The 23,987-nt window shown below is 45.8% G+C and overlaps 1 protein-coding gene and 1 pseudogene across 9 annotated transcripts in view; both read left to right on the forward strand.

Moving 5' to 3' along the window:
• MLLT10 (MLLT10 histone lysine methyltransferase DOT1L cofactor) overlaps positions 1 to 23,987 on the forward strand; it is a 258,622-nt gene that overhangs the window by 54,950 nt on the left and 179,685 nt on the right. For 5 of the 9 annotated variants that reach the window (XR_008843863.1, XM_056519264.1, XM_056519263.1 and 2 more), the window contains 2 exons: positions 2,960 to 3,039; positions 19,318 to 19,372. Coding sequence is in view for 7 of the 9 variants with exons in the window: in XM_056519264.1 (XP_056375239.1) it covers positions 2,960 to 3,039; positions 19,318 to 19,372 (135 nt within the window). In the remaining 2 variants the exon portion in view is untranslated. Of the gene's footprint in view, positions 1 to 2,657; positions 2,836 to 2,957; positions 3,040 to 19,317; positions 19,373 to 23,987 lie in introns of those variants that run through there. The other 4 variants (XM_056519268.1, XM_056519270.1, XM_056519267.1 and 1 more) reach the window with 3 other exon arrangements.
• On the forward strand, positions 6,385 to 6,475 carry LOC130275263 (U2 spliceosomal RNA; annotated as a pseudogene).

Here is a 23,987-nt window from a genome sequence, read left to right on the forward strand (position 1 = left end):
TGCACTACTCCTTTAAAAACATGAATACCGATACTTTTTTTTTTCTATGTCATGTGACAGCAGAGGTGACTCTAGACTTTGTGAAGCCTTAGGCGAAAGTCAAACATGAGGCTTTTACTGACACTTATTATTAAGATATGCCCCAGAAGTTAGGTAGGGAAGCCCCCCACCCTGTTAAGTAGAAGCCCCCCAGTATTAAGGTAGGGAATCCCCACTATTACATAGAAGCCCCCAGAACAATGGTCTCCAACCTGTGGACCTCCAGATGTTGCAAAACTACAACTCTCAGCATGCCCGGACAGCCGTTGGCTAATAAGTCCCCTCCAACCTAAAATAATAAGAATCCTACTCACCTTACCTCTGCTCCCGCGCTAATACCTTTGCAGTCTCCGCTCTGTTAGTGGTGCAGGACCTTCTCCCGTGCTCTGCTATCCAGAGTGGTGCAGGACCTTCTCCCGTGCTCTTCTATCCTGAGTGGTGCAGGGCCTTCTCCCGTGCTCTTCTATCCTGAGTGGTGCAGGACCTTCTCCCGTGCTCTGCTATCCTGAGTGGTGCAGGACCTTCTCCCGTGCTCTGCTATCCTGAGTGGTGCAGGACCTTCTCCCGTGCTCTGATATCCTGAGTGGTGCAGGACCTTCTCCCGTGCTCTACTATCCTGATTGGTGCAGGACCTTCTCCCGTGCTCTGCTATCCAGAGTGGTGCAGGACCTTCTCCCGTGCTCTGCTATCCAGAGTGGTGCAGGATCTGCTGCGTCTTGAAATCGCGTCCTGCAGGTCCTGTATCATTCCGGATAACAGGGCGACCAATGAAGAGACCTCCGCGCAGGAACAGAGGAGAGGCAAGAGGGATATTTATTATTTTTATAGGTGTAAGAGGCTGTGCCGAACGCTCTGTTCGGCACAGCCTCCGTAGCAATCCTGCTTTACAAGCACATAACTGAAGGACACTTGGACCCATACACAGTTCACCGGGGAGACAAGCAAGGAATACGAGCAAAAAAGAATGACGATGGCACTCACCGGAGATGAAGGAACCATGACTCTTTATCGTTGACAACCGGCAGACTACAGCATAGGGATGAGGGACGCCGCAAGCGGCGTCCCTCATCCCTATGCTGTAGTCTGCCGGTTGTCACCAATAAAGAGTCATCATTCCTTCATCTCCGGTGAGTGCCATCGTCATTCTTTTTGCTCTTATTATTTGTATGTTCAACAGGTATCAGGAATATTTGCACAAATATTCTGCCATGCTGCGACCTGGAAATTTTATTTTCTCTCTCTTGCGAATCCACACTTGATGTCACCACTTTCTATGTACGGGGTGAAACTGCAACAAAATCAGCATGTAAGGCTACGTTCACACGGACAATGTCCTATAGACGGAAATGCATTTCCCTGCGTATCCTGCAGAAAGAATAGACTTGTTTATTTTTTTTTCTGCGGACGAGATTTCCGCAGCAGAAACATCTGCATCCACCGTGTGCGCAGCGCAGCAGAATCCCATTTATATCACCGCGACTCTAAGGGTGTGTTCACGCTGCGGAATCACCGCTCGCTGAATTCAGCGAGCGGAGATCCCGTCTGGCGGCCGCCGCCGAAAATACTTCGGCGCTAGGGCCGCGGGGCACTGAGCTGTCCCCAACGACAGCCATGCAGTGCTCGCAGAATCGGCGCAAAGACTGAACATGTTCTTTCTTTGCACGGAACAATTTCAGCGGCTGTCCGCCGCTGAAATACCGCAGGGTGTACGGGTGTCGCGGAGACCCATTCACATTAATGTTAAAGGGGTACTCCGGCGCTTAGACATCTTACCCCCTATCCAAAGGATAGGGGATAAGATGCCTGATCGCAGAGGTCCCGCCGCTGGGGACCCCCCCCCGTGATCTTGCACCCAGTTAAAATCAGTCCCCGGAGCATGTTCGCTCCGGGTCTGATTACCGGCGACTACAGGGTCGGCGACGTGTGACGTCACGCCTCCGCCCCCGTGTGATGTCACGCTCCGCCCCTCAAGGCAAGCCTACGGGAGGGGGCGTGACAGCTGTCACTGATTTCAACTTGGGTGCTGCGTGCAAGATCACGGGGGTCCCCAGATGTCTTAAGTGCCGGAGTACCCCTTTAAGTTCACTTTAGGAATTCCGTACCCTAATGCAGAATTCAGCACGGAAATTTCATTGTGTGAACATAGCCTTACGCTTGCAGTTTTTGCAGCGTATTTTGTGACAGATCTGCACGGAAATAACGCTGTTAGTTGTGGAATCGCCCTAATGGGGTGTAGTCAGTTCAAGCATCTAGGGCTGCAGGAGCTGTAAACATGGCCCTGGGCTGAGCCTTTGTAGTACAATACCTTTGTTCTTATGTATTGTATGTACAGTAGTCTGAGGAGCCAGGAGAAGGGTTAAGGGATTCCTTTGCTGGCGGCTCTAGACGTCCCTCCCCCACTCGCATTACCTGACTGCACCAGGCAGAGATTAGGCTGCCTTCTGGCACAGAGACAGCTGCTTTGTTTTGCTATGTGCTTGGGCCTGGTGTGAGTTGAATGTAGGAAGAGGAATGACAGGGAGGTGCGAGGTCTCAGGACTCCTCCTTTCCTTACACACAGCAGCACTGTGTTTGTCCTTTATAGTGGGGGAAGCTCTGGATACAGCTGCTGGGGGTTTCTGCTCAGCTTGTCTAGCACTGCACATTTATTTTCAGGGTGACCAGGAAGGATTTCCCCCTTGTTTTTGTGTAGTATATCCTGCCCCAACTGTGTATGCCAGTGCATGGTTATGTTTGAAGTGCCCCAGGGTTGTGGGCACTGTATGAAAGGGTCAAGTAACTCCGCAAAGGCTGTCGGTAGGTCTCATTCAGCATATTCCAGGCACATGTTGAAAACCGTAGCTCCCTGCAGGTGTCTTATGTCAGTGGCAGGACGGTCGGTAAAGTAATCTATCCACTAACTTTGTGTGTTCTTCCGCAGCTTGTTACGGAATAGTGCAAGTGCCGACCGGACCGTGGTTTTGTAGAAAATGCGAATCCCAGGAGAGGGCGGCCAGAGTGGTGAGTCAGTCTATGTCTCTGCTGCACGGTTCATGTTCAGATTTGTTCTTATTATTAAACCAGGCTCAGAGGTGCAGACGCTTTACGTGTCTGTCGTGTCGATCTCCTTGACAATGCGATTATGCACGTTGTTTTACGCACGTGTTACAGAAAAGAGATCTTGGATCGTTCATCTCTCTTTTCTGCAAACTAATATTTCTGTGTGTAGTCAGGGGGGGGGATCAGTCATCTGTTTTACTGTGAATGAGAGATAATCCGAGTCCATATACACGGCTGTATCCGTCTTCTTTAGGTTAAATGTGTAGCGAAATACTAAGGCTGGGTTCACATGGGGAAGATTTGACATCGATTTAAGCACCTTGTGCCCTTTTAAGATGTGTTGAAGTCATCATTTTGGTTGGTCTGGGTTCTAAGACTGTTAGGCCATGTTCACGCTGCATATTTTTCAAGCGAAATCCGCCGGAAAGATTCTGCTTGGAAATTCCGCTACAGCAGAGTCCTATTGATTTCAATGGGATTCTGTTGTGGGAATCCCGATTTCAGCATCTGCAGAAAGAATGAACAGGTTGTTTCTGCTGATCCCGTTTGAAAATGCATTTCCAAGTGGTCCTAGCGTTGGCAGAACAAGGAAATGTGCAAAATGTCCGCCTGTGTTCTCTGGGCGGATATTCTGCACATTTTCCGTCGTGTGAGCATAGCCTCACTAATTGCCAAAATAAGCTGGGAGTAGGGCTGGGCGGTATACCAGTTCATACTGAATACCGACATTTTTAGGCTGCATGATATGAATTTTTCCCAAACCGCAATACCGGTTGGGCCCCCCCCCTCCCCCTTGGGAATGAATTATCAGCACAGCGCTGTCCCCACATCGGGGAACTAATCATATGTGACCCGCCAGCACTGTTCTGCTCCCCCCCCAATTAATTATCAGCCCAGCGGTCCGCAAGCCCTGCCCTCCTCCTCTTTGTTGGGGGCTGCCGGCGCTGGAACTCTATACTGTACGCCAGTGGTCTCCAACCTGCGGACCTCCAGTTGTTGCAAAAGTACAACTCCCAGCATGCAGTTTTGCAACAGCTGGAGGTCCACAGGTTGGAGACCACTGCTGTATGCTGCATCCCTATGCCCGGGCTGGAAAAGATAAAGAAAATAAACTGTAACTTGCCTACGTCGGCCTTACGCTGGGGACGGGAACGTCGGACAGCCGTCAGCCTATCACCGGCCGCAGCAATGTTCCGCCTCGGCCGCTGATAGGCTGAGCCCACTGTCATGTAAGGAGCTCTGGCCGGCTCCTTACATGACAGTGCGTTTAACCTATCACTGGCTGGGGCGGGACATCGCTCCGGCCGGTGATAGACTGATGGCTGTCCGACGTTCCCGTCCCCAGCGTAAGGCCGACGTAGGTAAGTTAAAGTTTAATTTCTTTATCTTTTGCAGCCCGGGCATAGGGATGCAGCATACAGCAGTGGTCTCCAACCTGCGGACCTCCAGCTGTTGCAAAACCAGGAGTTGTAGTTTTGCAACAGCTGGAGGTCTGCAGGTTGGAGACCACTGGCGTACAGTATAACGTTCCATCGCCGGCGGCCCCCAACAAAGAGGAGGAGGGCAGTGCTTGCTGGTGACACATGTGAGTAGTACCCCGCTTGGGGGGAGCAGAACAGCGCTGGCGGGTAACATGATTTGGTGGGGAGGAGCAGAACAGCGCTCGCGGGTCACATGATTTGGGGGGGGGGGTGGCGGTGAAAGAAGTACCGTTATATACCATGGAACCGCCATACGTTACAAAAATACCGTGATACACACATTTGGTCATACCGCCCAGCTCTAGCTGGGAGAAGCGCTAAGCTCTTCTCTTCTCTTCTGCTGCATGAAACACTCTCCATAGACTTTCTATAGAACCCGTCTCCTGCAGAGAGGAGATGACGTGGGGGGAGAAACTCTTAGCTGAGCGCTATTCCAGCTTGTTCTAGCAATCTGTAGGACCGCAGTACCCAGAGCCTTAACCGATCAAAACTTTTGACATGTCTCTATGATATGTCAAAATGTTTTTTTTTTTTGTTTTTTTAAGTAACCCTTTAAAGGGTAGAATTCCCAGGACGTCCCACACATGTCTATGGGACCTATGGCAAATCTCTCTCCAGATCGCGCTAGTCTCATGCAAAGCTCAGGCTCAGAATTTTTAAAAAGATATCCTGCCATCGCTGCATGTAGGATTTAAAGGGGGTACTCCGGTGAAAACCTTTTTTTTTTTTTTTTTTTTTTTTTTTTTTTATCAACTGGTGCCAGAAAGTTAAACAGATTTTTAAATTACTTCTATAAAAAAATCTTAATCCTTCCTGTACTTATTAGCTGCTGAATACTACAGCGGAAATTCTTTTCTTTTTGAAACACCGAGCTCTCTGCTGACATCACGACCACAGTGCTCTCTGCTGACATCTCTGTCCATTTTAGGAACTGTCCAGAACAGCATATGTTTGCTATGGGGATTTCCTTTTACCCTGGACAGTTCCTAAAAATGGACAGAGATGTCAGCAGAGAGCACTGTGCTCATGATGTCAGCAGAGAGCTCTGTGTTTTAAACGGAAAAGAATTCCCACTGTAGTATTCAGCAGCTAATAAGTACAGGAAGGATTTAGATTTCTTAATAGAAGTAATTTACAAATCTGTTTTACTTTCTGGCACCAGTTGATTTAAAAAAAAATAAGTTTTTCACCGGAGTACTCCTTTGGATGGGGCTGATCATCTTCAGTGCAAACTGAACATCCACTTCTTATCTGCAGCAGAAATTAGAGGGTAAGCCTGGGACTTCTGGCACAGAAACAAGCATTGGACTATTATCAGACATGCGAACATATCTTATAGGTCAGTGGTATTCAACCTGTGGACCTCCAGATGTTGCAAAACTTCAACTCCCAGCATGCCCGGACAGCCGTTGGCTGGGAGTTGTAGTGTTGCAACATCTGGAGGTCTGCAGGTTGAAGACCACTGTTAAAAGTAAATCCACATGTGGCACAAGTTTTGTTAGGTAACTGGTTTATGCAGATTGTGCTTCAGATTCTGTCTGTAACAATCCTGCAACATAATGATGTGTTATGCATTGGAAAACCCACGTCATGCTCTTATTTTTGCCTAGAAAATGTTTGCATCATGTGGATGGGATTTGTTATATTTTAATTGCACAGGTAAAATCCACAGAGCATTATAGTTCCAATCTGCAGGTAAAAGCCACAGCAAGTTCGCCGCATCTCATTTAGGTGCTGTTCACTCTATGAAATTCTGCCTGCAATTTCCTCAATTAAATTCCTGGTGGATTCTGCTTACAGTAGATTCTTCTGCAATCGGCGCTTAATCGCTTCTCGGCCTTTTGGCTAAGATCAAGTGTAGTATCTGATCTTATCAGTTTCATGCTGGTGGTAGGCGACGCCAGTATGGAGCTGGTGGGGATGGGTGCTGCATGGTAGGGAGCAGGTGTACCAAGGCGTTCCAGGGCTGGTTCTGAGGAATCAGCTTGACGGCTGCCCCGATGTGACCTGTTCCCTCCGGGTCTCGCCATGAGGCTGAGAGGGTCTAGAGCCGAGGTACTTTTGTGCCTCAGGGAGTGGTGACCCCGAGGTGCCGAAACTCACTGGGAGGATAGGCTGACTGAGTTGAAGCACGGGCACCATAATCTCTTCACCTTGTGGCACTCACCTCTTGATTCCCGGCCTTCTGGTTAGGATCAGAGAAATTTTTATAGATCTGGCCGGATGTCCGGGCAGTATATCTACACACATTCACTTATTTATTTCTTTTTGTCTCACTGTGTCACTTTTTGCGTGTTGTGTGTTCACAGGATTTGTCAGGATGCGGTAGCCCTTCTGGGTATCCCTCCTGGCGGTCTAGGGGAGGTGTGTGTGGCCATTAGGTTCCGCACCTCCCTGCAAACACCCCGGGTACTCCTGCTTTGGCAGGGTACCAACCGTTATCGGCTCTGCAGGCAGATACCTTGTCTAACGCCAAGGGGGATGCCGGGAGCATTTGTGGTCCCCTAGTAGCTTCGGCGAAAAGGGACATCGAACCTGGAACCTCGCCGGTACCTTTTGGTCCGGAGGCGAAGGGTAAGGTTTGTTGGGGGGCCTCTCTCCTATCGGAGAAGAGCTTGCGATAGACCGCATCCTCTGTGCATGTTTTTTTAGTGTAACACGTTTGCACTTTTTCTTGCACTTTGGGTGATTCGAGAGCACGTTCCTCGGCTCTTAGATAAAAATAAATAAATGAAAAAAATCGGCGCTTAATTGCATATTGCCAGGGACGGTAAATGTCGTCCTATTAACTACTCCGGAGGATTTCACCGGGAGGTGGAACGTGTTCAATCCTCCAGCGGAATCTTATTTTGCGTTGGAAGTTCCACTACCGAACTTCAGTAGTGTGCACTGATCAGCAGACTCCCATCAACATCTGTGGGAGGCTGCTGAAAGTGGAGTCTGTGGTAAATTTCCATGTGGAAATTCTGTAGTGGGAACAGGCCCTTAGACTTTTAAAGGGGTACTCCGGTGGAATTTTTTTTATTTATTTTCTTAAATCAACTGATCCCAGAAAGTTAAACAGAATTGTAAATTTTTTTCTATAAAAAAAATCTTAATCCTTCCAGTACTTATTAGATGCTGAATACTACAGAGGAAATTCTTTTCTTTTTGGAACACAGAGCTCTCTGCTGACATTACGACCACAGTGCTCTCTGCTGACATCTCTGTCATAGCAAACATACCATATGCTGCAGAGAGCACTGTGCCCGTGATGTCAGCAGACAGCTCTGTGTTCCAAAAAGAAAATAATTTCCTCTGTAGTATTCAGCAGCTAATAAGTACTGGAAGGATTAAGGTTTTTTAATAGAAGTAATTTACAAATCTGTTTAACTTTCTGGCATCAGTTGATAAACCACCGGAGTTTTCCACGTTACCCCTTTAAGAAGAACCTTAAAAACTTCAGCTGTTTAGCTGGCGCTCCTCATTGTCAGGGCCCCACTAGTAAATAAAAATTCAGCTTGAAGAGCCGTTTACTTTCCCTAATCCCTAAACTCATCCCTAGACATTCTGATCTTGGAGGGGAAGATGTCTTCCTGGTGGTCCCGGGTAACAGGTCTTATATTGGTGCAGTGTTTCCCAACCAGGGTGCCTCCAGCAGTTGAAAAACTACAACTCCCTGCTTTAATTCAGTGTTTTTCAACCAGTGTGCCTCCAGCTGTTGCAAAACTACAATCCCCAGCATGCCCGGACAGCCTTTGGCTGTCCGGGCATGCTGAGGATTGTAGTTTTGCAACAGCTGGAGGCACACTGGTTGAAAAACACTGTATTGGTGTTTTAACGATTCCTTGCAGCCCTGGCTTAGGACTGAATTACAGCGGGAAGTGAATGATAAAGATTTAGCCATTTCTTCGCTCCCAGAGAACCTTATGAAGTAATTTACTTTTCATTCAGCTATATTGTACCCGTAAAGATAGCCATGATGCCCTGATGCCCCCAAATATATTTCAGTGGAGCATAGGAAATGAGCCGTGCTTGACAGCTCCTACCACGCTTATCTCCTAAAGGAAATAATAGGAGCAGGCTAGAAAAATCTGTTCTGCCCAACCTATGTTTCCTACGATGATAGCCCCCAGGTAACAAAAATCTAACATTTATGGGCAGCGTGAAGAAGTTTTCCAGCCAGTAGCATTTTTTTTTTAAATGAACTGGTGCCAGAAAGTTAAACAGATTTGTAAATTACTTCTATTAAAAAATCTTAATCCTTCCAGTACTTATTAGCTGCTGAATACTACAGAGGAAGTTCTGTTCTTTTTGGAACACAGAGCTCTCTGCTGACATCATGACCACAGTGCTCTCTGCTGACATCATGACCACAGTGCTCTCTGCTGACATCATGACCACAGTGCTCTCTGCTGACATCATGACCACAGTGCTCTCTGTTGACATCTCTGTCCATTTTAGGAACTGTCCAGAGCAGCATATGTTTGCTATGGGGATTTTCTCCTACTCTGGACAGTTTTTAACCCCTTTAAAGGGGTTATCTGGGCTTTGGAATGTTATTGGCCTATCCTTAGACGATCCCCCAGCCAATCACCAGTTTGAGAGGCAGTGACGGTCCTGAAAGTGCTGCGGGATCCTTAGCGCGTACAATCATTGATGGCTCTTGCGGCAGCAGGATCTGTTCAAACTTTGCAGCAACTTCTGATCCCGAGGCTAAAGTGATCAGGATACAGATTTGCTGGAAGCCCCATGCAAATTTATGGCACTTCCAGCAAACTGTTTATTGATCTCTATAGTCTTGGAAAAGTCTCTGGATCTTAAGTTGCCGCAAAAGTTGCACATATCCTGCCGCTGGAGCGACGGATCTTTATCGTTCACATGGGCCTGTACCTGTAATAACTGTACTGGAGAAAGGAATTACAGCATTTGTCTTAGGCTGCATTCACACCACGTTTTTGCAATAGAGTTCCTGTATATGTTTTCAATGTGAAAATTGTACAGAACCGTATTGAAAACCGTATGGCAAATGATGTATCCAGGTGCATCTGTTTTGCATCTTGTACGTTTTTGTCAGTTTTTTTCCTGTACCCTAAACCGTAGCCTTCCGTGGTTTTTGGTCCGTGTGAAAAACCGTATTAAACCTTACACATTTTTTTTTTTTTTTTTTTAACATGGGAGTCACTGGGAACCTTACAGAACTGTATGGGCGTACGGTTCCATCCGGTTTGCACTATATGGTTTTTGATTTTGCACAGTTTTTATTTCTTGGAATTTCAATCAAACAAGTGAAACTTTATTCATAATGGAGTAAAAAGTTAAAAACTTATACGTTTTTTTCTTAAAAAACATTCAACCGGACATAATTTTTCAAACCGTATACGGTTTTTAGCTGGATATGGGTTAAAATTTGTACACACGTTTTAATTCAGTCTAGTCCGGTGTTGAGCAATCCGTTTTTCATCAAAAACCTGATACGGGAACTGTATTGCAAAAATGTGGTGTGAACCGCAGCCTTACAAGTAAAATGAGCCTCAAATTTTCTTTTTGGAGCATTTTTATGTACTTTCATATTTTAGGGTACATTCACAGGGGCAGATCAGAAGAGAGTTTCCCACAGCAGGTTTTAGCTACGGAAGATTTTCCACAGCGGATTTAATTGCTTTTAATAGGGTCTGCAGTGGATGTTCCGATGCGGAATATCCACCGCAGTTCTGTGGGAAACTCTCTTTAGATTAACCTGATCCACCTTTAAGCAGCTTTTTCTGGCATTTTATACAAATCAGCTCTTGGAATTTTCAAGTGCTTAGAAAAATCAAAAACCGTGGTAAAAATGGCCATTTTTCATATGTTAATCGAAAACGAGTGCTATACACCTATTTTATGGCTGGTATCATTAGAGCTACATAAGTAAACTACATGTGAGCGGTCAAAGGTTTTCCCTTTGAATTCAGTGCAATTTGAGGGGTGGTGGGGAGGTGTAAAATAAACTTTGTGAGGTATAAAACTGATGTTTTAAGCTCTAAAATAGGCTTAAAGGGGTATTCCGGTGCTTCAGCATTCTAGACATTTCAATCAGAACGCCCGGAACTGCAGGGCGTGATTGTGATGTTGCGGCCATACCCCTCGCGATGTCACACCTCGTCCCTCCATTCGTGTCTAGGGGAGGGGGTGTGTTGGCCAACACGCCCCCCACCATAGATATGAATGGAGGAGGATCTTTAAGAAGATCTTTAAAAACTTCAGCTGTTTAGCTGGCGCTCCTCATTGTCAGGGCCCAACTAGAAAATTCAGCTTGCAGCACCGTTTACTTTTATTAATCCCTAAACTCATCCCTAGACATTCTGATCTGGGAGGGGAAGATGTCTTCCTGGTGGTCGGTCTTATATTGGTTGCAAAACTACAACTCCCAGCATGCCCGGACAGCCAAAGGCTGTCCGGGCATGCTGGGGATTGTAGTTTTGCAACAGCTGGAGGCACACTGGTTGAAAAACACTGTATTGGTGTTTTAAGAAACGATTCCTTGCAGCCTTGGCTTAGGACTGAATTACAGCGACGTCACACCTCGCCCTTCAATTCATGTCTATGGGAGGCCGACACGCCCCCTACCATAGATATGAATGGAGGAGGCGTGGCATCACATCACGCCCACTGCCGCAGGTGCTGTGGGAGATCGCAGGGGGGGGCCCCAGCAGTGGGACCCCCCACTATCAGATATCTTATCCCCTATCCTTTTAGATAGAAGATAAGATGTCTAGCAGCAGAGTACCGCTTTAAACTGTGAGCTTAGCCATATTGTTACTTTCAGGTGGTAAAAATGTGTCCTGATAATGTTATGGACGCAAATGGCCGTAAAAACCAAGTAAACAGCAAGCATAGATCTTAAAGGTGTACAAAAAAGACTAGGGATGCACCGATATATCGGCGGCTGTTACATATCGTCCGAAAATAGCTATTTTGGGGAAATGCCGAAACAACAAAAAATTTGCCGATAATGACCCACCTCCCCTGCCCGCCCACAGCACAAGTTACAAACACTGCCAGTGCCAGAGGCGTAGCGTGGGGGGTGCAGGGGGGGCCGGGCGCAACATCTGGGGGGGCGCGCTCCCCGGTATAGGCTGTGGCTGCAGGCGGGGGCCGACCAGAGCATATAAAAACTAATACTGTATACTAAAAACCAGGGGGCCTCCAGCTGTTGTGAAACTACAACTCCCAGCATGCCCGGACCGGCAAAGGCTGTCCGGGCATGCTGGGAGTTGTAGTTTCACAACAGCTGGAGGCCCCCTGGTTTTTAGTATACAGTATTAGTTTTGATATGCTCTGGTCGGCCCCCGCCTGCAGCCATACACGGGAGCCGGCCCGGGCACATAAAAAGAAGTATTCCTATCCCGGACATCATTTCGGGACATAAGGATGTCCGCCGGTCACTCACCATTCCCCGGCCAGCGCGCGTCCTCCTTCGGTCCTTCGCTTCTCCGCCACTGACGTCCCGTGCGTACAACCATAGAGACGCAGGAGGACCGCAGGATCGTCGCAGGAGAACGCGCGCTGGCCGGCGCCTGGTAAGTGACCGCGTCATCTTCTTCAGTGTTCCGGTCACCGCTCCTCCGGTCCCGGCACCTACTGCTATGGTCCATAGGCCATAGCAGTAGATGTGACCCCGGGCCGGAGGAGCGGTGACCGGAACACTGTGGTGGCAGCAGTACAGACATACAGCCTCCAGCCATACACTGTATATGGCTGGAAGCTGTATGTCTGTGGGGTGGGGGGAAGCTGCCTACTATTGTGGGGGAACTGCTGACCTAATGTGGGGGGGAGCTGCCTAATATTGTTGGGGGGAGCTACCTAATATTGTGGGGGAACTGCCTACTATTGTGGGGAACCTGCCTACTATTGTGGGGGAACTGCTGACCTAATGTGGGGGAGCTGCCTACTATTGTGGGGGAGCTGCCTACTATTGTTGGGGAGCTGCCTACTATTGTTGGGGAGCTGCCTACTATTGTTGGGGAGCTGCCTATTAATGTGGGGGAGCTGCCTACTATTGTTGGGGAGCTGCCTATTATTGTTGGGGAGCTGCCTACTATTGTTGGGGAGCTGCCTACTATTGTGGGGGAGCTGCCTACTATTGTAGGCATCTTCTTCAGTGTTCCGGTCACCGCTCCTCCGGTCCCGGCACCTACTGCTATGGTCCATAGGCCATAGCAGTAGATGTGACCCCGGGCCGGAGGAGCGGTGACCGGAACACTGTGGTGGCAGCAGTACAGACATACAGCCTCCAGCCATACACTGTATATGGCTGGAAGCTGTATGTCTGTGGGGTGGGGGGAAGCTGCCTACTATTGTGGGGGAACTGCTGACCTAATGTGGGGGGGAGCTGCCTAATATTGTTGGGGGGAGCTACCTAATATTGTGGGGGAACTGCCTACTATTGTGGGGAACCTGCCTACTATTGTGGGGGAACTGCTGACCTAATGTGGGGGAGCTGCCTACTATTGTGGGGGAACTGCTACTATTGTTGGGGAGCTGCCTACTATTGTTGGGGAGCTGCCTACTATTGTTGGGGAGCTGCCTATTAATGTGGGGGAGCTGCCTACTATTGTTGGGGAGCTGCCTATTATTGTTGGGGAGCTGCCTACTATTGTTGGGGAGCTGCCTACTATTGTGGGGGAGCTGCCTACTATTGTTGGGGAGCTGCCTACTATTGTTGGGGAGCTGCCTACTATTGTGGGGGAGCTGCCTACTATTGTGGGGGAGCTGCCTACTATTGTGGGGGAGCTGCCTACTATTGTTGGGGAGCTGCCTACTATTGTGGGGGAGCTGCCTACTATTGTGGGGGAGCTGCCTACTATTGTGGGGGAGCTGCCTATTAATGTGGGGAAACTCCCGACCTAATGTGGGGGAGCTGGCAATCTAATGTGGGGGAATCTAATCTAATGAGCGGAGCGCTGCATTTTACCAGAAGACGGGGAGAAGTCATTTTCAGTTTCGGTATCTGTTTCGGCCGGACATTTATTTATTTATTTTGGTTTCGGTTCTGAAATTTCCATTTCGGTGCACCTCTAAAAATGACCCTTGAGGTACATTGAAATGTTGTATAAGTTTCCTTTATGCCGTGAATAGCCCCAGTTTGTGGATACTGGAATACCTCTTCTAAGACGCATTTTTCTAGGTTGGCACCGGCAGTCTTAGGACCATATAGGTGACAATTTACCGGTGTGTCCAGATAAGGCTACATCTGTGGTGTCCTGAACCCGTACACATAATAAACACTGGCAGGGGAGAAGGCTGTTGTGGTCTCCGGCAGGTCTGCGGGGCCCGGTGAATATTAATGGTCTGTTTTTACATTTCATGCCTGTTTGGAAATCTCGTTTTGTAGTCATGCATTTATGTTTCCTGCTGAAATCTCCATTACATAATGCTACTTTATGGGCCGGCTTCAATTGTCTGGCCTCCAGCAGTGTTGTGACAGTAGTAAAAACCTATTTGAAAGCTCAGAATCAGTACAGAGAGGAGTGATGGCGAGGAACCCGATTATAGCGGCGCCGGCTGTTCACAATATTCATGCAAAGACCTTTTTAATGCCCTGATGCCCTCGCTCATCCCCAGGGGCTAAATCCTTATTCCCTCTTTTTTGCAATGTTTTCCACCTCAACTCTATTGGAATAGTTGTTTCTCGTCAACTTATGATAAAATGTTTCAGTCTTTGCACATTTTATTGGAGGGGAATTGAATTCAATCAGAAACAGACTTTTCAATACAACCCCACCACTTAGAGAACGTAGGGATTGGACCCAACCCATTCCGTTACAGATGGCATAGCATAAATCGGAAAACAAGATGATTGAAATTGTCTGCAACATTGTCTGTGGAATGGAAAGCCCAGTACTCACTGTAGTTAGAAGTGTTCTGGTTCTCTAGTATTACATTTTTTATAGTATTGCATGTCATAATTTTGATACATACTTAATATCATTAAGAACAAAACAGAAACCAGCACAACTTCTCAACCACCGCAATCTCCCATTTTGGTGGAGCAAGCGAAGACTCGAGTGGACTCATGGGCAAATGTAGACATAAAGAAAGAATAGGCTTCCAACATTTAACACTTTGAGACTCTTGATAAAGTGGCATCACTAAAAAAGCTGACACGTTTCTGACATACTTTCCTTAATCATGGCTGTATGTAAAAACCCTTATATGTATAGACAATCAGTTTTATGCTTTCTTTCTGACATTATGTTGAAAAAAAGCACTTACCCAATTACCAGATACGTGTGCGGGGATTCATCACTGACTGCTGCTCCTTTCATCTAGCCAGACCAACATGCCATGACAATGTGTGTCCTGCTGAAAAAAAAATTATGCACATCCATATAAGAGTTTTTCTATACAGCGACGTTTAAACGGGTACTCCGCTGCTCAGCGTTTGGAACAAACTGTTCCAAGCGCTGGAGCCGGCGCCGGGAGCTCGTGATGTCATAGCCCCGCCCCCTAATGCCATCACGCCCCGCCCTCTCAATGCAAGGTAATGGGAGCGGGCGTGACAATTTCAGCTGTGGAATTGTCCACCGCTGAATGAAATTCCTCAGTGTGAACGGGTCTCGTGGAAGACCCATTCACACTGATGTTCACACGTAATTCCAAATTGCCGAATTGCACGGGAATTTAGTAGTGTGAACATACCCTTAAGAGGACTTGTGGCCAATTCAAAATAAAATTGCACTATGTTTAAATATCTTAGGGCACCCTGGCCACACACCTTTTTACAGTTTCTTGATGCGCCCCTCTTGTTCCTGAGATATGTGTGTTTATAGTTTGACAAATCAGGAAATCAGTCAGATTGGCGTGAACTAAATTTTAATAATAGGAGTGATGGGTGGGATTATACAGTCAGGGGATGTGTATTAGGCAGACATGCCCCTCCATGTAAACTCATGATAAAAATGCACTCCTGACTGTATTATCGTGCCCATCCCCTAGTAGTCACTCCCATTATTCTAATTTAGTTCAAGCCCATCTAACTGATTCCCTAAATTGTCAGGAAGATCTGATTTTTTTTGGGTTGACATCAGGTCCCCTTTAGTGCCTATGTTTATTATTGACAATTTTAAAGAGGCCCTGTAACCATCATTAATTATTGAGAAATGGCAGATAATGCAAGATTAAGACACTCTCTAATGTATTTCTGTTAAAACGATGCATATATTACCCAGTAATTCACTTCCGCCATTAGATGTCCCCATAATAGTCAGTTTGCAGTTCACCATACAGCCTCATCATCTGTCTCTGCAGAGTTACACAGAATAAGGAACTGTCTGCAGTAGATGTGAGGGCCAGCTGTGTGCTTGCCCACCGCCACTAGGGAGAGGAACGCAGGAGATGTGAGCAGCACTTTTTTTTTTTTTTTTTTTATCTACTGGTGCCAGAAAGTTAAACATATTTGTAAATTACTGATATTTAAAAATCTTAATCCTTCCAATACTTATCAGCTGCTGTATAATACAGAGGAAGTTCTTTTCTTTTTTAATTTCTTCTGTCCACAGTGCTCTCTGCTGACACCTCTGTCCATGTCAGGAACTGTCCGGAGCAGGAGAGGTTTGCTATGGGGATTTGCTTTTGCTCTGGACAGTACCTGACATCGACAGAGGTGTCAGCAGAGAGCACTGTGGTCAGACTGAAAAGAAATTCAAAAAGAAAAGAACTTCCTCTGTATTATACAGCAGGGGTATAAAAAGGGGTTTAAAAAGTCATGTCCGGTGGCCCCCTTATTTTTATTGGTGGTACACTGGGTTTTTGTCATGGTGTCTTGCATTAAACTGAACAGAACATTGCGTCATGCAGCGTTATTTTGTCGGGAAATCTGTGAAGACTCCTAAGAGAACTGCAGCCTTCATTCACCCATCTCCTCCCCTCCTTGGTTAAAGTTGATAGACTTTTGCCCAGCTTTATCAAAGTTTGTAGAGCTTATTTTCCTGTATATTTGTCGCAACTTTGGTGCAACATTGTCGCAACTCCGCTTATTTGCGACTTTTTTTTTGTTTACATCCCACCTCTCATTTTGACATCTTGCTCACGTAGATGTTTTTTCACTTTTCACTTTCCAGTGCACCCTGATTTATCAACTGCGACTGTCGCAGATCTAGGCGCATCTGATTAAAAATCTCCAGGAATCTACACCAGCTTGAACCTTGCTTATGTTTCTGCTTTTCTTACTACCTGATCACGGATCACACTGATTTACATCCCCACCTTGTCTCCCACCCGCACCACACATCTCCCATCTGTCTGCTATCTGTTGCAAGACTACAATTCCCAGCATGCCCTTACAGTGAGGGAATGCTGGGAGTTGTAATCTTGTAGCAGGTAGCGGGGGCGGGAGATGTGCGGTGCGGGCGGGTAGGAGACAAGGGGGGGATGTAAATCAGTGCCCCTGTCATTAAGTGAGGATAGCAGGGATAGAATCAGATGGAGCCCGGGCTCCTTTAACATACCTCGGTGCCGCAGAGTTTTTGGAGTCCCTAATGTAATTTCACATTTCCCGCTGGGTCCCATGATTGGCCGGGAACGAGCAGACAATCACGGGACCCGGCGGGAAATTTGATCTTACAGTACTGACTAAAACTCTGCAGCTCCATTATATGTTAAAAGGAGCCCGGGCTGGCATCACTCTGCAGGCGCCGGGGACTCCTGCAGACGGGCTGGGAGATGTGCAGGAGCCGACCATGCCATCCCTCAGCACTGCGGTACATGCTGAAGGATGGCAGGGACTGCTCCTGCACATCTCCCGGCCCGGCTGCGGGAGTCCCGGGCGGCTGCAGTGTTATGTCAGTCGGGCTCCCTTTGCTTTGGCGGCGCAGAGTTTTCTGTCATTTCAAATTTCTTGCCGGGTCGAGTGTCACAGGACCTGGCGGGAAATCTGAAATGACAATGACCAGGGATCTAAGCGCATTACCGCCCTCTTCCCTGTCTTGCATGTCTACAACTCCCAGCATGTCCTTACAGTAAGGACATGCTGGGAGTTGTAGTTGTGTGGTGGGGGCGGGTGACAAGCTTGTCACCTGCCCTCTGCTGCACAACTACAACTCCCAGCATGTCCTTACTGTAAGGGTAGGTGACAAGCTTGTCACATGCCCGCACATCTCCCGCACCACATGACTACAACTCCCAGCGGGTCCTTACTGTAAGGGCATGCTGGGAGTTGTAATAGTGCGGCACGGAAGATGCACAGGCGGGTGACAATAAATGTATTAACCTATTTTTCTTTTGTTTTTGTTTTTTCTCATTTCAGATCTGTGTATCCTGTGGACTACTTCGGATTTGGTGGACTGCGCTGATGATCAGCATTTTTCTTTCTTTCTGTTTAATGTTATTAAAATGGGTAACGAGCGCTTGTGGGGGAGTGTTTAATTTTTTTTAAACGTGTTGTGTTTTATTTTTTATTTACTTTTCAGGCTTAGTTGTGGAAGCTGTCTTATAGACTGAGTCCATTACTAAGCCAGGGCTTAGCGTTAGCCCCAAAAACAGGTAGCGCCAACCCCCAATTATTACCCCGGTACACACCAACTCAGGGGTACTGGGAAGAGCCAACAATTGTCCTTGCCCACCCTGGTAATGTCAGGCTGTTGCTGCTTGGTTGGTATTTGGAAATAAAAATAGGAGGGGGACCCTATGCGTTTTTTTTATTTTATATAATATATATATATATATATATATATATATATATATTTATTTATGCAAAAAAAAAAAGCATAAGGTTCCCTCTATTTTAGGTCTCACAAATACCAACCAATTAGCAACAGCCTGACGTTACCAGGGTGGATAAGGACCATTGTTACTGGCCCTCCCCAGCCTAAATAACGCCAGCCTGTTACCGCCTAGGCCCAGTAGTGCCTTTGTTATGCTCTGGGCCTGTTGGTACTTCCTCTTCCCAGAACCCCTGTTGTTGTGGGTACCGGGGTAATAATTGGGGGTTAGCACTAGCCCGGCTTAGTAATGGATTCTGTCTATAATACGGCTTCCACTACTAAGCCTGTAAAGTAAATTTTAAAAAATCACAACACGTTTAAAAAAAAAAAAATTTATAAAAAAAAAACACTCCCCCTAACTCCCCCCCCCCCCAAAAGCCCTCGTTAACCATTTTATTAACGTTAAACAAATAAACCACTGGTCACCGTAGTCCTCTGAATCTAAAGCAATCCACAGGGTACACGGACTCTGAAATGGGAAGTAAAAAAAATGAAATGAGTGGTAGGAAAAACAGTGGAGGGGAAAAACAGTGGTAAAAAAGATGTAATAAACACACACACACACACATATATGTATATATAAAACACATTTTTTTGAAAGCTGCAAATTGGTGTTCTGAAGTCATTTATCGGTTTTTGCTTATGCGTGCTAAAAAAGGGATTTTATTAGTTTTTTGCTTATGTAAGCCAAATTTATCAACCCCCTGTGATAGTATTATAAATGTGTCACACATAAGCAAAATTAAAGCAAAAAAAAATAAAAAATGCCTACAGAACTCTCTTACCAAAGCAACGATGATGAATGTCCCCCTTTGTCTTTTTTTTTTCCATCGGACTCAGTATGTATTTGTGAACTCCGCCTTAGAGAGTCTGTGACCTTGTTTTTTGTAGATTTTTTTCTTCTGTATTGCAAGGTCATTAAGCCACAGACGCAGTGTATATCATAATGTAGAAGATACTTCTGGATATGTATGAAGGTCAGATGGCTGTATTTCTAATTTTTTCTTCTTTTTTCAAATGTTTTCTCTCCTCAGAGATGTGAGCTGTGTCCTCATAAGGATGGAGCGTTAAAGCGCACAGACAATGGAGGTAAGTCTGCATTGTTAAAACTTTTGCCTTTATATGGGAAAGCAGACTGGTTGTTCCTACATCATATAATGCCGTGTTTTACCACCACTAACACTCTGGCATCTACTCCTGGCAGGTTTATCCTTATGTTATAGGGGCTATCCAGGAATAGAAAAACAGCGCCACACCTGTCCTCAGGTTGTGGGTGGTATTGCAACTTGGCTCCATTCACTTCAACGCAACTGAGCTGCAATACTACACGCAACCTGAGGAAAGGTGTGGCGCCGTATTGGAAGAAATCATAAATTATCTCTGTAATTCTGACACCTTTAACCCCTTTACTGCTGCTATTGACTGTCAGTATGGCTAGGGCTACAAGGCGACATGACCATGAAATATAAGATTGCAGCGTTACACTACTACATTGCAACTAATGATGGGGAATCGCATTGGGATGGGCAAGTTGTGACCCAATACTTTGTGGACCCCTATTGATCCCTTGAGTAAAGTGGCTTTCTCTCTTTTATTTTATTTTTAGTTTTTTTACACTCTGCTGTGTTTTTTAGTTCAACACAGACCCATTTAAATGAATAGACGAGTGTTGCAGTTCCTACACCTGTATTTCCCAATCAGCCTTTGGCTGTCCGGGCATGGTGGGAGTTGTGGTTTTGCAACAGCTGGAGGCACCCCGATTGGGAAACACTGTCCTATACAGTGTAGGAAAAGGGTGCAGCCCCTTGTGGCAGTTGGACCCCTAGTGATCAGAGATCAATATGTATTGCTTAGAATACACAGAAACCACAATAATTATTAGCTTTAAAACAATCTCAGTGTAGTCAGTTCCCATCGCTCTTCTAAATGAAGCCCAGAGCTTCGGTCAGGTCAGACCTGGGGATGAAAGTGGAGGCCGCTCACCATCCAGCATGTATTGACTCTTTTTAAAGATGAACACATGTTTGCAATGTCGGCTTTTATTGTGACTTAAGTTCAAAGAAACCGGATGATTTTATTCTTTCCTTCCAAATCCATCACTAAAGCGAGCGCCCTGTGCAAAGGCTCGTGTGTCTTGGACCCTCTCCAGTAGATGCCTGGGAAGCAGAAAAGCAGGACTTGAGGTTACCAATAGACTATAATGGCAAACAGTCTTTCTTGGTTGCTTGGGCGTATTATTAAGCAGACATGTGATGTGAAAAACGTAGTTTCTACTTCTGAGCTTTGATCTGTCAGAGGTTATGTCCTTTATTGCAGGGTGTTTGGGGTGTTTGTTGTCATTTGGGACATTTGACCCTCATATAGGACTCTAGGTACGGGAAGCCAACGGAAAATAGATTTTCTGCTACCAACTACCTGTTGGGAGAGTTGAAAGGCCCCCATTAGTGATGTCCTGATCCCATTTTTTTTTTTAAGACAGAGTATGAGTAACAATACAAATTACCGGCACCAATTACCAATACTTAAGATATTTAAGATAATTTAGATATGCCCCAGGTAGGTAGGGAATCCTCCCCTTTTAGTTACCTCTTTTAGGTAAAAGCCCCCAGAAGATAGGCAAGTAGGGAATCCCCCCATTGGGTTGAAGCCCCAAGTAGGTAGATATGGCCTCTTGTTTGCCTAGTATGGTAGCCTGTGAGGTCCAGCTGTAGGCTGGATTGCACAGGCTGAATGTCAGAGTGATACTGACAGTTATACTGATGTACTGCAGCATAGTATAACAGGTAAAATGTGAAAGAAATAAAATATATAAAAAATAAAATAAATGTCCCTTTCCCAATAAAACTCTATATTAATATCTGTACGCCTGGTCCTGTTGACAGGGTTTAAACAGCTCTCACGAGCGGAGAACACTTCAAGCCCGGTGGGTGGTTGCTAAGGGGAGCCAGGACCCACGGTTAATACCAGGCACCGCCAATCGGGCCGATGCCCGGCATTAACCCTTTAGATGCCGCAATCAAAGTTAATCGCGGTGTCTAAAATGCGGGATTAATGGTGCCCGTACGCTTAGAAGATTGTATGTTATAGCCTCCTATGGGGGTAAAAAAATTAAAAATAAAAAAGAAGCTTAAAAAAAAAGTATTAAAAAAAAGTTAATAAAAGTGAATTAATCCCTTCCCTAATAAAAGTTAAAATCCCCCCAAAACTTACAACATTTTTATTTATTTTTTCCTCCCCACATATATATATATATATATATATATATTTTTTTTTTTTTTTTTTGGGTTTTGCGGTATATTTTGTTATTAAATACCTAATGTCCTTACAAAGTATAATTGGTGATACAAAAAGCAAGCCCTTATATGGGTCTGTAGGTGCAAAATTGAAAGCGTTATGATTTTTAGAAGGGGAGGAGGAAAAAACAAAAGTGCAAAAATGAAAATTGGCCTGGTTTTTAAGGTGAAAATGGGCTTGGTCCTTAAGGGGTTAATGCTGCATGAATCAACAGAGATTTACCAGTAATATAAATTACAACATGCCCCGAAAAACAATCTCAGAATCGCGTCGCTATGTAAAAACATGTCAGAGGTATTACCACTTAAAGAGACACCGGCCAGATTTGAAAAAATTGGGCTTGGCAGTTTAGGTAAGAACAGACGGCATCCTTAAAGGGGCACTCTGCCCCTAGACATCTGACATAATGCTCAGAACGCCAGGTGACTGCATGGAGATCGCAGGGGTCCACATCGACCGGACCCCCGCGATCAGACATCCTTTGGATAGGGGATAAGATGTTTAGGGACAGAGTACAGAGTATCCAAATTGAGGACCTCCATCTGCTGCAAAATGACAGTACCCAGCATGCCCGGACAGCCGTTGGCTGTCCGGGCATGCTAGGAGTTGTAGTTTTGCACCAGCAGGAGGTCCACAGTTTGAAGTCCCCTTCTCTATACAGTGTTTTAAGGGGGTATTCCGGCTTTATACATCTTATTCCTTATCTGCCGTGTCATCACGTTCATGTCTCTGAGGCAGCGCCCGGCACAGAATGCTGGGGCTGCACCGATATCACGAGGGCCCTCAGCGGCGGGACCCCTGCGATCATACATCTTATCCCCTATCCTTTGGATAAGGCATAAGATGTATAAAGCTGGAATACCCCTTTAACAAATGCTAGCTGATTTCCATTGGTAGCGCAGTCACTTGTGTAGTCGCAGTGTTCTCACAGTAGGGCTCTGGCTTGTGTTTTACCACTACAGCCATACATACATTCACTCCACCACAAGCAGCATTGTTGGCACCCGCTCTGCTGTGTATCTCGCCTTACCCTTGGGCACAGTCGGTGGTGGCGCCAGCAGTTATATAACTATAGTAATGTTCTCCTGAGAAAACTCTGTGCAGAAGCCACGTGCACTTTCCAGTCATTTCTGTATCGACTCTTGCAGTATGGCCATAAATAGAAATCACAGAACTTAACCCCTTAAGGAGTTTTGCCATTTTTCCAATTTCGTTTTTTCTTCCTCACCTTTTGAGAACCATAACCCTTACCCTACCCTATTGATTGGTCGCCATGCACAGTCCTTTTTGTTTATGGGAATTAACCTTCTTCCCAGTCAATTTAGAGCTATGATCTGTTAAGTGTGCATAATAGCTACAATTACCTTACTCCACTACTGGAAGACCCCTATCTTTCCAGCTATTAATTAAGTAATTGAATCCCTGAACACAACATACTCCTATGAAAAAATCATCTCCTTAGGTAATAACTCTTATGATGCATTCAACCATAAATGGTTCTATTGGAACCACTCACCTTATTGCTCCATACCTTAGCTTATGTTGTCAGGGTTGATATTGAATTATTATGGGATTGCTTACTAAATCACCTACACTTATGCGCTCACCTTTGATTGAACTGCTTTCTTTCCCAGGTAGTGCCTCTGTTTTAGATTTTTATATACAGTGGGGCAAAAAAGTATTGTCAGCCACCAATTGTGCAAGTTCTCCCACTTAAAAAGATGAGAGAGGTCTGCAATTTTCATCATAGGTATACCTCAATTATGAGAGACATAATGAGGAAAAAAATCCATAAAATCACATTGTCTGATTATAAAAAAAAAAATAAAAAAAATATTTGCAAATTATGGTGAAAGATAAGTATTTAGTCACCTACAAACAAGCAAGATTTCTGGCTCTCACAGACCTGTAACTTCTTCTTTAAGAGCCTCCTCTGTCCTCCACTCGTTACCTGTATTAATGGCACCTTTTTGAACTTATCAGTATAAAAGACACAACAACAAACAGTCACACTCCAAACTCCACTATGGCCAAGACCAAAGAGCTGTTGAAGGACACCAGAAACAAAATCGTAGACCTGCACCAGGCTGGGAAGACTGATTCTGCAATAGGCAAGCAGTTTGGTGTGAAGAAATCAACTGTGGGAGCAATTTTTAGAAAATGGAAGACCTACAAGACCACTGATAAATCTTCTTCGATCTAGGGCTCCACGCAAGATCCCACCCCGTGGTGTCAAAATTATCACAAGAACAATGAGCAAAAATCCCAGAACCACACTGGGGGGGACCTAGTGAATGACCTGCAGAAAGCTGGGACCAAAGTAACGAAGGCTACCATCAGTAACACACTACACCGCCAGGGACTCAAATCATGCAGTGCCAGACGAGTCCCCCTGCTTAAGCCAGTACAT

This window comes from Hyla sarda, chromosome 5 (assembly GCF_029499605.1).
Source record: "Hyla sarda isolate aHylSar1 chromosome 5, aHylSar1.hap1, whole genome shotgun sequence".
Taxonomy (NCBI): Eukaryota; Metazoa; Chordata; class Amphibia; order Anura; family Hylidae; genus Hyla; species Hyla sarda.